At 41.7% G+C, this 15,126-nt stretch overlaps 1 protein-coding gene across 5 annotated transcripts in view; it reads left to right on the forward strand.

Annotated features, from left to right (window-relative positions):
- ZBTB44 (zinc finger and BTB domain containing 44) overlaps positions 1–4,559 on the forward strand; it is a 28,655-nt gene extending 24,096 nt beyond the window's left edge. For 3 of the 5 annotated variants that reach the window (XM_033172431.1, XM_033172435.1, XM_033172432.1), the window contains 3 exons: positions 6–190; positions 1,385–1,685; positions 3,862–4,559. In XM_033172431.1, coding sequence (XP_033028322.1) covers positions 6–190; positions 1,385–1,685; positions 3,862–4,144 — 769 coding nt within the window. In that variant the 3' untranslated portion in view covers positions 4,145–4,559. The remainder of the gene's footprint in view (positions 1–5; positions 191–1,384; positions 1,686–3,861) is intronic. The other 2 variants (XM_033172434.1, XM_033172433.1) reach the window with 2 other exon arrangements.
- Positions 4,560–15,126: the final 10,567 nt, after the last annotated feature.

Below are 15,126 nucleotides of genomic sequence, written 5' to 3' on the forward strand. Positions count from 1 at the left end.
AAAAGAGTGATTGCTTGCCTCTTCAGATTGGAGAATGTCCAGTATCCTTACCAGCTCTATATTGCTCCTTCGACCAGTAGCACAGAGAGACCCAGCCCAAATGGCCCTGATAGACCTTTTCAGTGTCCTACCTGTGGTGTTCGATTCACCCGTATTCAGAACTTAAAACAGCACATGCTCATCCACTCAGGTAAGGACCTTTCACATTGTGCTTCTGAAATGCGTTGTTTGATCGCCACCCCCATGTGACTTAAAGAGCGTGCAACATCTTTTTCACTCAGCAGCCATATCCTTGCTGGTGCTGGGCCTTAAAAATATTATTATTAATAATAATAAATAACAATAGCTAGGCTAACATTCTTCCACATTTGAGCTATATCGCTAGGAGTTCAATGCCTTCCTAGGAAAAATAAATTAAAATGATGCACAAGGATGCTTTCATAAGGGTTTGGAGCTGTGTAAAACGATAAAACTGAACGACACAATCCTCTACATGTCTACTCAGAAGTTCCACTGCGTGGGGTTCAATTAAGTTGTTGAGTGCGCAAAACAAGGTCTGCTCATGCAACAGGACTTCCCCCATGTCCTCCCATGCCCCTTAAATCTACTCTAGGGGATTCGGGGAACAGGTTTAGGAGATATGCAGAGGGGAGACATGATTGGAACTTGTTCCCCCTGCACATACCACACATTGAGTTCAGTAGGACTTGCTCCTAGTTGGTGTGCATAGGATTGCAACTTTGGAGTTCATTTTCAGTCAACCCGTATAATCAAGAGCAGAGAGGAAAAACTGCTTAGTCTTAACATCTGGCTACCGTGAGGAGAAGAGTGTAAAGAATGTTGCACTGTGGCCGACTGAAAACATTCTTGCAAGCATAACATAATTACCAAGCATGTGATCCAGGCATTATTGCTCCAACACTGTACATCAGATATAAGTTATGTATCCTGCACCTGATTGATATCTAATTGAAAGATTCATATTTCCAGCTTTTTGGAAAAAACCACTGCTGTTAATTTCAGCCTTTGACGGCTCTTAGAAGCTTCAGAAAGCAGTTTCCGTGTTAATAGGTAGAGCAGTGTTTTTCAACCACTGTTCCGTGGCACACTAGTGTGCCGCGAGATGTTGCCTGGTGTGCCGTGGGAGAAATTGAAAAATTACTTTATATATAGTCAATATAGGCACAGAGTTAATTTTTTTTAACATTTTCTAATGGTGGTGTGCCTCGTGATTTTTTTCATGAAACAAGTGTGCCTTTGCCCAAAAAAGGTTGAAAAACACTGAGGTAGAGCTTCTGCCCTTACAGTCCATAAAGAAAGGAGTTTGCCCCTCATTGGCTTAAGTTGGGGAGAGTCAATTTCCTTCCTCTCTGTCTTTCCACAGGCATTAAACCATTTCAGTGTGACCGTTGTGGGAAAAAGTTCACCCGGGCTTATTCGCTAAAGATGCATCGCCTGAAGCACGAAGGTAAACGCTGTTTCCGGTGCCAGATATGTAGTGCCACTTTCACTTCCTTCGGGGAATATAAACACCACATGCGGGTTTCCCGGCACATTATCCGCAAGCCTCGGATTTACGAGTGCAAAACATGTGGCGCCATGTTCACCAACTCTGGAAATTTAATCGTTCATCTGAGGAGTCTGAACCATGAAGCGTCAGAGCTAGCAAACTACTTCCAGAGCAGGTGAGGTGCACCGCAAAAAAAAAAACCTATCAGGGAAACATGCCTTTTTTTATTCCTGAACCATCTCTTCCTGTGTTTGGGGCAGCCTGTAGTATCTTTTCCCACCAGGTTGCCAGTTTATTGCAATCCAGTGGGCTACTGCATCCTTGTCATCAATAATCTCTATTCTGCTTTTGGGGTTGGAAAAACTGTATATATTCTATATATCACATAATCAGGGCAGCATGTTGCCTTTAGACTGCCTCCCATCAATATTCCCCTTGGTTTACTGACCAGGAATATCCATGAGGAGCTTAGCAGTGCTGAATAGGGTATTCCCATCTTCTCGCCTTTGTTTTCATAACTGCTTTAACAGCTGCATCCAAATGAAACAAATTACCCTTTATGTGGCTGACCTGGTTTGCAAGGTCTAGTTAGGTTTCGGTACTACTTTTTGATGGGGAATTAATTTCAGCTGACATGAAATGGATAGCCATCCCAGTTTCAGAAAGGAGGGGCATCAACCAAAGTTGATTACGCCAGACGTTCAGCAAATACTTAAATAAATCTCCCTTGAAAATAATTGAATTGATACGGCTTTATATTGACTGGCTTGTACTTGGTAGGGCACCCTTTAAAACCTACCGCACAGAAATGTTTGTTACAACCCTTTATTATGTATTTCTAATATCAGTTTTCTCTAATATGTAACTGACCACAAAACAATAAACTTAAGGAACCTTTTGTTTACGTATGCCATTTTGGTTTTTGATTTTGTCACAGATCAAAATGCTGGTATGTATTTTTGTTTAACTTTTGTTATCTCAGAGCCTTTTTATGATTAATTTTCTTGGGTAGCAGATACATTTCAGTGTCTCTTTAAGTTTCCCACTCACTAAGTTAACTAAAAAAAAAAATGAATTGTCCAAACACCTCCAAATATTATTTTGAAATCCTAGTCCAACAAATAAATTTTTCATTGGGTTTCACCCATTAAGGTTTATCCACACTTATCTTTTGCCCTGCTCTTTTCAGGCAGAGGCCTGTGCTTTAATGTTGTGTGTCAGCTGTTTTGTTTTGTTTTGTTTTGTTTGCCCAGATCTTTCCCCATGAAAACCTGCTCTTTAAAGCTGAATCTGAGCAAACGTCAATTCAGGTTTTCTGCAGATGTTCAGGCCTTTGAAAAGCAAGTTTTCATGGGAACAACTCCAGAGTAAAAATAGGGTGCTCAGACATGGAGCTTTAAATCATGCCTGGAAAGAGTGGAGGAAAATTAAGTGTGGATAAGCCCTGACTTTGCAATACAAGACCACCCAGTGTCATGGGAGAGTGAAACAACCACCATGGCTTTTTCCCTGGCAAAATTCTCCACAACCACCTTTTCTGCACGCTGCAGCTTCCCCCAGAGTAGAGGCAGCTAGTGTGGTGCCCTCCAGATGTTATGGTTTACAACTTCCATCATCCTCAACTAATGGTCATTGGCCCCAGAGCAGCTAGCTTAGTATAGGGCTGTCTCTGCCAGGGGCAGGGGTGGGTTAAATACAATTCATGGGAGTGATAATTGTTTTGTTTTGTTTTCTGTATACCTTTATTTAGGTCTGCTTCCTTACTGGTTCCTCTTTTTTTCAAAGCAGACAAACACTAAATCTTTTCCCATCTTTTTGGGCATGAATGCACTTTGATTGTACTGTGTATTTTTTATATGTCTTGATGGGTGGCCAGGTTTGAACCTATGCCCAGATAACAAAATTAGCACCAGGGAGTGGGGAGTGGAATACAAAATAGACCTTCTGCTGTAGTTTTGCATGATATCATTGCAATTTGGGGGCAGTTCACAAGTTTCAGCTTACATGCAGAAAGCTTGTGGGATTGCTGCATGTTGGAATTCTCCATGCTAGCACAAACATTTGAAAAGAAAGCTTTGTGGTAGCATGAAGACAATAACCATGCTAGAGTCACAGGACAAGCTGCTCTAAAGGAATGACCTAGAATGTTATATAACACAGGTGTCACACAGCACCTTTGAAAGGCATGGGAGCCATAAAATAGAGATTTAGTTCTTAATGGCAGCTTTTCCTGAGGCCATGCTGTGAAGTTAGCTTTATCATTGCCTTACAACATGCTGTAGCTAGCACAAGCATGTTGAATGTTTCACTAACAAGTAACTGTCTCTCTTGACCTTTGACCTCCCTTCTAGTGATTTCCTAGTACCGGACTACTTAAACCAAGAACAGGAAGAGACCCTTGGCCAGTATGAGCTAGGAGAGCATGGATTTGAAAGCAGCTCCTCTGTCCAAATGCCTGTCATTTCACAGGTTTCATCAACTCAGAATTGTGAAAGCACTTTCCCCTTGGGGCCTCTGGGTGGGTTGGCAGAAAAGGAAGAAGACATGCCAGAGCAGCCAAAGACGACTGCAAGTGCCGACGTGAGCCGGGATGACCCCCCGAAACCAGGGCTCTCGTCTATCACTATTGAATAAGTCTGCAGTTTGGTTTCATTTTTGTCTTTTTGGAAAGTGCCTGTGTTTGGTCTTGTACATTTTAATTTAATTTTCAGAAGGGGGGGGGAGAATGTACCCCTTTTAAATTTTGTAAGCTATGCTGTTAAAACCGTAAACTGCAAAAGATATTACACTATTCTTCACAGCCAAACGGTCACTTCTGTGGAAACATTTTAAGACTGAAATGCACAGTAAGGTTCTATCAGAACATCACATGCACTTCTAAAGGAAAGCTAAGCACACTCAAACTACATTTATGGTTTCTCATTCTGCAGTTTAGACCTAATTATTAATGGATTGCTTCGCTCACCCCATTTTTGCAGGATTTCAGGTGCAAGAAGAAAAATTAATGGTGCTTAAAATGATGAGTTTTGAGTACACACGCACACACCCAAAATAAACAAGTACAGGAGAGAAAAAATTTCCTGCGTTGGTAGACCTTCATGTATTGTTTAGAAGGAATAATTTGGTCTGTGCTTTAAGGCATGCTTACCATACTGTTTCTAAAGCTTACAGGACCTCTGTTTTTAGAAGCGGATGATTGATTGGCTTTGGCAAAGCAAAGGGGAACATGCCTAGGTATGCTCACCTCTGGCATGTCACTCCTTTTTATAAACTGGTCATGCAGATGCCTTTATCTGGATTTCATTCTCCAAAGTGGCACATAAAAAACCTCTGTAGTCAAGAAGTCCTAGTTGTATTTAACATCGTGGAGTAGTATGAATACATGACAAGGAGAGAGTTTACAAACGGCAAAAGAGCATTTGTGCATTAATGTACTCTTTTGCAGTTACACATCAATGTATGCACTTCAGTTTTATTATACTGTTTTTAGATAATGCAAGCAATTTATTTTCTTCTAGAGGCCAAGTTTCTAACCCAATGGGGGTTGTTTACAGAAGGCCTATTAGCAATGATAAAATCTTCCTGTTTTAAAACATTTTTTATACCCTTGCCAAGCTGGTTTCATAAAAGCCATTACCCTGGCTACATAAACAGATCCAGCAAGCAATAATCAGAAAGACTTGCCATTTCATTTTTTCCCTACAAAGTTTATAAAAGGTTGTAAACACATGATAGGGCATTTTCAGGCCAGCAGTTTTTGGTTTTTTTGCCAACATCGTCTGTTGTTGGTAAGGCTTGGAAATTTAATTTGGACTACATTTTTTAATCTGTTTTTCTCATTTGTTTGGTTTGGAGCATCTTGACACATCAAAGCTTCATAATTCACCAAATGTTATTTTTAAAGTGAAATTTATCTGAGGGAGGTACCAATGAAATGAATTTCACATTATCATCAAACTAAGAATACATTTTTTTAAGTGGGGGGCTGATAGGGAAAATAATAATTGAGTCACTGCAGATGTTAAATAGCAGGGCTGATACTTTATGCAGCAATAGTTGGAAATCATAGTTTTGAAAAAATTTGATGTTCTACTAATACAAAAAACTAAGGAAGCATCTCTTTGTACAAGTGTTCTGTTAAATAGATTTAGGTTTTTCTTCCCATGATTTTCAAATAGAATAAAAAAATCACTCTTCCACTATTTTCAGCAGAAAACGCCCCCTCTGAGGCTCTCTCTCCCTCTTCTCAGGTTGAACCTGTATGAAGTAACAAAAATCAGCAAAAGAGAATCATTTGTACCACAGTTTTAATTATTCCTCTGGATGCATTGGGCTGTCCATTTATTTTATCCCAAAAATGCAGGATGAAACCGACTTGAAGTAGCAAATTCCAATAGGTAAATGTTTTGTTTTGTCTTGTCACAAATCATATTAAGACAACAAGTCTAAATGATGCAGGAAGCACATCGGTTGCATGCAAATTCAATACCTGGCAGACCATCCAACAGGTGTGCTTTGCAGTTGTTTAACCTCTTTTTCCGGGGGATGGAGGGGGGTCTGCCTACACAGTACATCTTATCTCTATAAGGTCAGTTATGAGTCATAATTCACAAGTGCAAATTGCACATTTGATATGTGTAAATGTAGAGCAGGTCATCTACATTTAGGAGATGTGAAACTTCATATCAGAAGTAATACTAAGGAAAACACTAAATGAAGAAATTCATAAAAAGTGTGTTCAACCTCAAGTTTATTCTTATTCTTTCGTAAGTAAAATTGAGCATAGTTACTGTTTATGTGAATTACGGGCTACTGTGTTGTGTCACAGTACAAAAAACCCATACCTTGTATTTATTTAGTATTTTTAAATCTCAGCCCAGTAAAGGATCAGTTGAAAGTTCTCTCTTCCACAGAATGAAACATTTTTGTAATACATAAATGTTTCCTGGTGAAGGAATACCCCCCCTCTCTCTCCATAGAGCTACCTATCTGTGAAAAAGAGTCCTTATTTTTGTACCTTGACATTTGGAAATGTTAACTTGCTGAGTCAGGCGTCTGCTAGAAGCATTTAAAATGAAATCGCGTAGGTGAATTTGAGGTCTTATCTTGAGCAATCCCCATGTTTAACTTGAAAACATAACCCCACTTATTTAAATTAAACTTTACTTCCAATTAAAGTGTGCCTAGTTTAAATAAGCTATATGCATAGCATATTTTAAATCGGGGGTTGCAAACAGTCAGCCCCATGGGGTATTTATAGGCTCCTTGAAAGTTTGGCCAGTGCTGTGGAGAAATAATCTCCTCCTTCCTCCTGCACCACCAGTCTCTCTACCCAAGCCTGAGTGGCTGGTCTTCATCTATCTATCCCAACCTGGGCTCTCAAAAGAGAAAGACCCCATCTCCCCCAGGTTGCTGCCACAGCCTTCTCTTTCAAATAGCTTCAGTGAACCAATCTAAAAGCCACCAGCTGGATGTACAACCCTTCTTAAGGCTTAATAACCTTTGCCCACCCCAGTGAGCCTGTGACTTTTCCATCTTTTCCAAGGCATCGTCACAAGAATTGCACCGGGGGGGGGGGGGCTCAATGATGTTTCCAACCCAAGATAATAAAATTGAGTTTCTTTGGTGATGCAGCAGGTGATCATTTTGTAGTGTTGGGATTTACAGTTAACCATCCCAAGTTATTCCAGCGGTCGCTCAGTGAGACCTACACATGTGATGTAGCACCCAGAGAATCTGGATATACTGTACAGCCTTTCCATGATTTGTGTGTGAGAGAGATTTATATCCAGAGGGGAAGCATCTGTTATCACACATAATTTGGAAAGGGCACAGGTGGGAGTTAGGATCTACACCTGACATTTTCCTCATCTCTCAGAAGTTGCACACAAGTGAGGCTGGTTTCAATGTGCCAACAGGTGATACCCACAAACACCTATGAAGAGGGTATGTGTACGTGGGAAATGAGACCATGTTCCCCCAAAGCGCAACATGGAATGTCAGTTTCATATAGCAAACCTCTTGTCACCAGCTTAGGGCTCATTTTGCCTTTTATGCATCTTTTGGAAGACAGTTCAGCCTCTCTTCTCAGACTGACCAATTTTTTTGCTCCCCATCCTAACACAGAACATGGTATCTGTGTCCTTAGTTCTAGTTTTGGCACTTATCCTTAGTCTGAAAAGTGTAAATGTGAAAAAGTGTTGTTTTTAAGCAACCAGTGCCAGTGTAGCAAAATATATGAATATATATATTATATATTTTATAAAACGAAAGTCCCTAGGCCCCAGTTCCCAAAAGAGATTAAAACTGTATTTTTTTAACAAGGCATTTGCAAATTTTAAAATAGTGGCTTTGGTCAGATTTTTGGGGGGGAGGGATTGTTACTAATTTTTCTTCACCAGCCTTAAGGTAGAAGATGGCAGAGGGTTAGATCCTGTTCCTCTGCCTTTTTCTTAAAAGTCTGCAGAACGTAGTGCACCAGGAATGGTTTGGATGAGGATCACTATAACAGAGGCAATTTTTGCTCCTTAGTTGCCTTTCTGCAGAAAATAAAGGCTTGCTTTTCTTATCCCAGAAACAAACAGAACAAACAAACAAAAAACTTAAGTCATTTCCCTAAGTTTTTTTTTTTAGGAACAAGTGTTTCCTGCTTGGATTCAGGGGTATACTCTGCCATTCAAGGATTTTGGGGGTCACATTTGGCTGGGAAACGGGGTAATATTAGAAATAAATAAATACTAGAGCTCATCATAGAATAAAAGCTGGTAATTAAAAAAAAAAGATCAAATATTTTTAAATGCAAGATAACTGGTTTTAAAGCTCTGTGGTGTGTTGTTGTTTTTATTTTAATTTCTTTGTGTGGTATCAAGAGTACTTCAGCGGGTCTCATGAATCTCTCCCAGGGGCCTGGCCACCTCGATGATGCTCTCCAGCAGCACTGTTGTGACCTCCTTCTGGGCGGGGTTAGAGAGACCTCAGAAGGGTGGTGCAGTTTGGTTTGGTTTGGTTTCGGCTGCCCGCATGCTGCCAGCTTTATTCTGACTTCCACCCCACCCCCCAACGGAAGCTGGAGAGTGCTTCCAGGCCCCACCTTTGCAGTGCTGTCTTGTCTCTGGGCCTTTGTAGAATCCTTAAAGGGGAAGGGAGTAAAGCTGGATCTGGGAATGTGAACTGAACTCTCAAGGGGCTCCCCAGCCACTGTGTGTGTGACTCCCTCCCCTTTCTAACTGTGCCAGTCTTCAGTCACCAGCTGCCCATCTCATACAGCTTTTCTCGTCCGTGCCGACCACAGCTAGGCTACTTGGCATGTTTATTGAACTTAATGGAGAAAAAAAATGTTTTTGGGTTTGGTTTTATTTTTAATGTTGAAATACACTTTGCATTTTATATACTATATCTGGCTATTAGTATTTTTCAGGAACCCATAGTTCTTGGTGGCTATATATATATTTTTGTGACTTTTTGTAAACTAAAGTGCCGTTTCACTGTTACAATCATTTTTAGAGTTCTTGTAATCAATGTGAATATCATGGTTTTTTCAAAATCTGTTCTGAGCCTGTAGTGTTCGCTTTTGTGATTCTCTGTGTGATGTATATATTCTGTATAGTTACCTTGTACTGAAATATTAGCTTGTTTGATATAAGAAGAATATGTATTGGGTACCTTTTTTGCTAGCCTGGTTGTTTAATCTTTAAAAAAAAGTTCAAAAACAAAAAAAAAATCTCCAGACTGGTCCCATTAATAAGTCAAAATTGAGAGGGAAGAAAAACTAGTTTTGAGTGTCTTTGGATAGAAACATAAGATTTTTCATTAAAATATTAATGTTTTATGGAGTAAGCACCTACTTTTGTGTTGTTATTTCTCCATGTCTGTGTGCATGTGATTTTCAGACACCAGGCGGGAGCCAAAGGGCACATTGGCCTTATCGTTTTTAAGGGAAATGCTTCCCATGCTCATGAGGAACTTTCTGCGCGCATGGATGAAGGCCAACATGCAGTCCCGTAGACTAAGTGCTGTAATAGAGAGACTGTCTGGAATGTAAACTAGCATCATAGCTGTGCAAGCTTTCAGGGTGAACAGGAGGTGAAATCATATAGCTAAGGCCTATTTTAAGAACCAAAGTGAGTCATTCTGCTGTACTGGGTTTCATGCATCCTACACTATCTGTGACCTGATACCCTTGCAAAACGGGTTTGCAGCCAATAGAACACAATATGTTGTGCTCAGTTCCTGGACTAGATGGGCCCCTGGCCTGATCCAGCAGGGCTCTTAAGTTCTTAAATTGACTTGTTGGAGCAAGCATATAGCCCTCTGCAAGGTTTCTGTCCTTTGGGCTGAATTCTTGCATTCTCGCCAGGGGTGAAAGGCTCCACGCAGTCAGGTGTCATTGGCATTTAAGAGACTACGCCTAGTGCCTGGCTTCTGGTTTGCTAAAGAAGGTGGGCAAACAACCTTTAATTGTTGTGGACCCTCTTCTGTAAGATCCAATGCAGTTAGGTGTGAAAACCATTAGTCCCACTACATATGCAAGAAAGTGCTACAGATGAGTTGTCAGGCACTTACTTTAAACTTAGTGCAACTTGACTTACCATTTTCTCAAGTGATGGTTTGCCAACCAGGAGAGGGAGGGACTAGTTCCCGTCCCTTTCTCAGTTCTTACCCCAGCTGGCTCCCGTCAAATGGAGCTGCTGGAGAGTTTACCAGAAGTGTGTTGGACTGTAGTTTTGTTTTTTTATATAGCTTGAGATTTAGTTATGCATTTGGCAAGTCTCAAAATGGAAGTTGCTCAACATGTTAGAAATCTGGAAGGGAGCTGAGCATGTGTGAGAGCTCTTTGTAAGATCCTGTGGATTACCCCACGAGACTATGGGAAAAGCTGGGGGAACTTTTTCAGCCCAAGGGTTACGTTCCTTTCTGGGCAGCCTTCCGGGAGAAGGGGGTCACATGCCAGTGGTGGGTGGAGCCAGAGGAAAAGTGTGAGGGGCAAAGAGTTTAACTTTGTACAGTGGACTAGTTTGTACACACCACTTAACTCCTCCATCCAGACATGCAAGAGGAATTGGAGTTCAAGGGCACTTCTCAGCAAGGCAAAAAAAAAAAAACTCAAGGAAGGTGCAGTGGCGGACCAATGAGGGGTGTGGGCTGGGGAGGGTGCTGAGGGCCAGGTAGGGGGACCTGGAGGGCTACATTTGCCATTCCTTGGCTAGGGAAACATCTGTAGGTAATGGAATTGTGAGTGTTCCTAGGAGATAAGTTGCTGTGGAAGATACATGCATCACCTTTTTCACTAGGATACACACTTCAGCCAATAGGCTTTCAAATGACAGCTCTGGTTCTCCCCTACTTTGGGAAATAAATTCGGTTTTTCGGTTCAGGTTCAGTTGGGAGTCAAAACAGCTTTAAAATAAAAGCAGACCTACGGTACCTACTCAAGAGCTGTCCATACTGGTTTAACTTTGCATCAAACAGCCTTATATGTTCCTGCTTCTGCATCTGAGAAATAGTGTTGTGTTCTACAACCATGTAGGACGTTTCCCCCCTCGCAGGACATGTATTGGAAAGCCAAAATGCACAGCAAGAAAACAAACCCTAAAGTCCAAACTGGATTTTCGAGTTCTGCTTCTCCTAACCTTGCATTTTTTGAAGTATCAATTTAAAGCTATGCTTACAACAGTGTAAACAAGCTCATGTGTTATGTAAGAAAGTCTAGGTGTGGGGGAGCCACCATTGTATAATGGGCAACAGAGTATTTTTAAAAGAGCGTCTTCCAAGCATAGACCCCCATCTCCTTCCCCAATTCAGGGGATTTTTCCCCCTTTACGTAATGTTGGCAAGCTACAGATTTATTTCAGGGCTGACGAGACAGAAATTATAAACAACTTACATAACTACCAGTTGATTGATTTGAAATTAGTACAGTTAAAAGAGCACATGGGGGGGACTATAGAGAACCAGTTAACTTTTAAAAAAGAGTGCGTTAAGGTTGACATTTTTGTCCACAAATTCACAAAAGGCTGAAAGGTTGTGTCAAAAAAATGTTCTAAAGGGGAGTGGGGTTACCGTAAATCCCTATGGGGATGTTCAGAAGCAAATTCATGTTTATGTTATACTTCGGAGAAGCCCAGTGGTGTGATTTAAGAGTTTAAACTTATTTTGGTTCTGGTTTCCTTTGAAAACACTCAGAGAATCTTAAATGTTCTTCGGGAGAGGGGAGTGTTTGTCAGAGATTATACTTTTGTTCCCATGAGACAGCCCTTTGTGGGACTGAGCACTAGGACTGTGTACATTTGGGGTGGTTTCAAGGGTTAGCATTGTTGCAGTTGGTTATTTATTGATTTACTCATTACATTTATTTATTGATTTACTCATTACGTTTATATACCACCTGTTCTTCCAAGGAGTTCAAGGTGGTGTACATGGGTTCCCCTCCTCCCCAGCTGATCATCACAACAACCTGTGAGGTAGGTTAGGGTGCCCCCAAGGATCACCCACCAAGTGGGTATCTGCACCCTGGTCTCTCCCAGGTCATAGTCCAACACTCTTCTTAACCACTACACCATGCTGGCTGGAATCAGAATTGTAGAGTTGGAAGAGACCTCAAGGGTCATCTGAGACCTGAAGCAACCCCTGATGTTTCCCAACAAATGCATCACAAAACAGTAATGAAGCGCCTTCAGATACATGCATTGCCGCCTCTCCCTTTCCCTAGCCCATGGATGCCTTGAATTGAAGTGATGACCTGTGGCTTTTAGCAAATAAATTTGACGGGCAGACAGGTGCTGCTATGGAAAAGCCCACATATGGGAAGTGGGCAGAGTTGTCTGTCTGCCTTTGTCTTTGAGTTGGGGCCTGGATTTGATCTTTTGAGCCAGTTTTGCTGCTACTGCCATTTGCTGGAACGCTGCTTCCTAAACTACAGGCACTCAGGTTGCCAAGTGGCTAGATAAAGCAGCCCATCTTACATGCAGAGCTGTTGTGTGTGCAGAAATTGGCAGGTGGATCTATCCCTGGCCTGAACATAAGCACTATCACCTGCTAAAATTGTGGCAGATCTAGCCACTGTCTGTTAAAGATTGCCATGGGGGCCAGGTTAAAATTTGGCTGCTCCAGCTGACACCTTCAGCTCCAGTTAATTTTTCACTGTCTTCACAGTCACTCAGTATTTTGCATGTTAAGGTCTGCCAGTGAGTCAACTGCAGCCCACTTTGCATACTCCTCCCCCTGCCCTCTTTGCTTGGCCTATGAGAAACTAACGTTGCCATATGTCCTGGAAAACCTGGACTTGTCCTCTTTTGGGGGGCCAGCATGCCCATCCAGGCAGATTCTTACATTTTAAAGGACTTGGGTGGCTCAGGCTGCTCTGCACACTGTGTCTGCTGCCAGCCTGAGCTGGGGAAAGAGGCACATGGGTGCAGCAACAGCGGTCCCCTGTGTCTGTGCCTGCGTGCCTCTTTCCCTAGCTTGGGCTGGCAGCGGCTTGGGCTGTCCTCTTTTTTTGCTCTTCAAGATATGGCAACGCTAGAGAAACCCTGCTGCAGACCTGTGTTAAGCTGCAGAGAAACCTGGGCTGGATCTAGACACATCAAAGAAGCATTTCAGTTAAAACACGTAAATTTAAACAGGGGAAAAACAGGACTCCACAGCGCCATCTGCTGGCACAATGTTATATCTCACATACAACACACACAAATCACTGTTTCTTTACCAATCTAGCTGAGTCCCTTTTAAGTTACCGTTGATGTGTGTATCTCGTGAAATCAAGGCTCAAGATTTAGCAGTTGGCTTCTTTCATCTATAACCAAACTTCAGGATATTGCCAGTCATCCCAATTCATTTGTTAAAAAACCATTTGTCGGTGCAAAAGTGCAAAAGTACATTTTTGCGTAGGTAGTCCCCAGTACACAGCACACATGATATTTTGTAGGATCCGTTGGCCTGTTAAGGCAACCATAGAGACCTTATATTTAGTTAGTGTTATCTCCATCCGCTAGAAAATTAACACCCTCCCCAACCTTACTATTCAAGAAGGAAACACTCTGAAAATATCCTTGGAGAATTCTATCCCTGGGATAGTTACACAGGGAGCAATGTAATACACAAAGAATATTTTCCACCTCTCCCTGACCACACATACGTGTATAATAATTTACATCCAAATGTGGGCACAGTTTGGGATCTCAAGAGCTGTAAGTGCCTTCCTTAACACATCAACTGGCAATTATAATAATAAAAGTAATAAGAAATTAAGAAGAACCTGCTGGATCAAGCCAGTAGCTCAGCTTCCTTTTTTCACAATGACCAACCAACCAGATCCCTGTTGGAAACCTGAGTTCAGCAGCACTCTGCCCACCTGCAACTCCCATCAGCTTGTAGTCAGAGGCATACTGCCTCCACCAGCGTAGGTGGAAAACCATCACAAAACTTCACAAAATAATAAAATGGTGAAAATTGCAAAGTATGGAGAGGACATCTAGCTAATGAAAAGTCCCAGATTTAAATGCATTGCTTTGCGACTCTACTGGCTCATGTTCTAAAGGTGCAATTAAAGAGGCATTTTACAATCAAAATGGGGGGGGGGGGGTAATTAGAATACATAGTTGCATTTTCCAGTCCTTTCCCAATCAATCCCAGTCCCCTCCTTACTTCACAAAAGAAAACATACTAACAAGGAAGGTTTACATTTTTTTGGAATGTGTTTTTGTGTATTATTTTTAATTTTTCTAACATATGCATTTAGACACGCTCTGTACTCTGATAGATGTACTTTGGCACGCATTACTTGGCTGGAGAACTGCGCTGCAAAATTCAGAGAGGTGCAAATTTCGAAGGAGGAGGCCTGGATTTCTCTTTGCATATTCTTTCTGAAAGAGCAAAGTAGGTACCTTTGCCTTTAAATGTGAACTGGGTCAAAAGTTTGCCCCATCCCTAATCTAGATTTTCAGAAGCAAAACAAAAACAAAAAGCAGACAGGTTTGTTTAAAATATATGTAGCTCTCTCACACAAACTCCTGGCTCTTAAACCGCAACCAGCTCCGTCCTCGTCTTCCTCAGCCTGCCGTGGGCATGGATGAGTTTGTTCTGTTCTGAGACAGCAAAGCAGGCAAAGCCACACGTAAATCATAATGGGGTTATCTCCCCCCGCCTTCCCTGGACGCCTTTCTCCCTCCGCCACAATTTTTAATAACAGTTTACTATTCTGTGAGTGCATATAAAGCACATGCCCTGTTCATCTAGCCAAGGCGTTTGAAAGCCTGTCAGCAAGAACAACCATCAGACCCGAGTGGCTGATTTATGCAAGCAGAGATACTTGTGCCAAGTCCTAGCCACATAATGGTTTCGATTCTGCACACACACACATACCCTTCCAATAACTTGGCAAACCTTCCGCAATCACCTTCGTCCAAGCTTTTGCCTTTTATAGCCTTTGAACAACACTTCTTAATTCTCTCCCTGTCTCGCTCTCTCTCAAAATGCATAAGGTAATAACAATATTACCCAGCTATTTCCTGCTTCTTATCTCAGCTGTTTGCAGTTGGGATTTAGTTTGGGAAACATACAGCCTGGAACACACATGTTTCCAAGACCCATGTTCCCAGTCCATGCTTGAACATGGGGAG

Source organism: Lacerta agilis, chromosome 15 (genome assembly GCF_009819535.1).
Source record: "Lacerta agilis isolate rLacAgi1 chromosome 15, rLacAgi1.pri, whole genome shotgun sequence".
Taxonomy (NCBI): Eukaryota; Metazoa; Chordata; class Lepidosauria; order Squamata; family Lacertidae; genus Lacerta; species Lacerta agilis.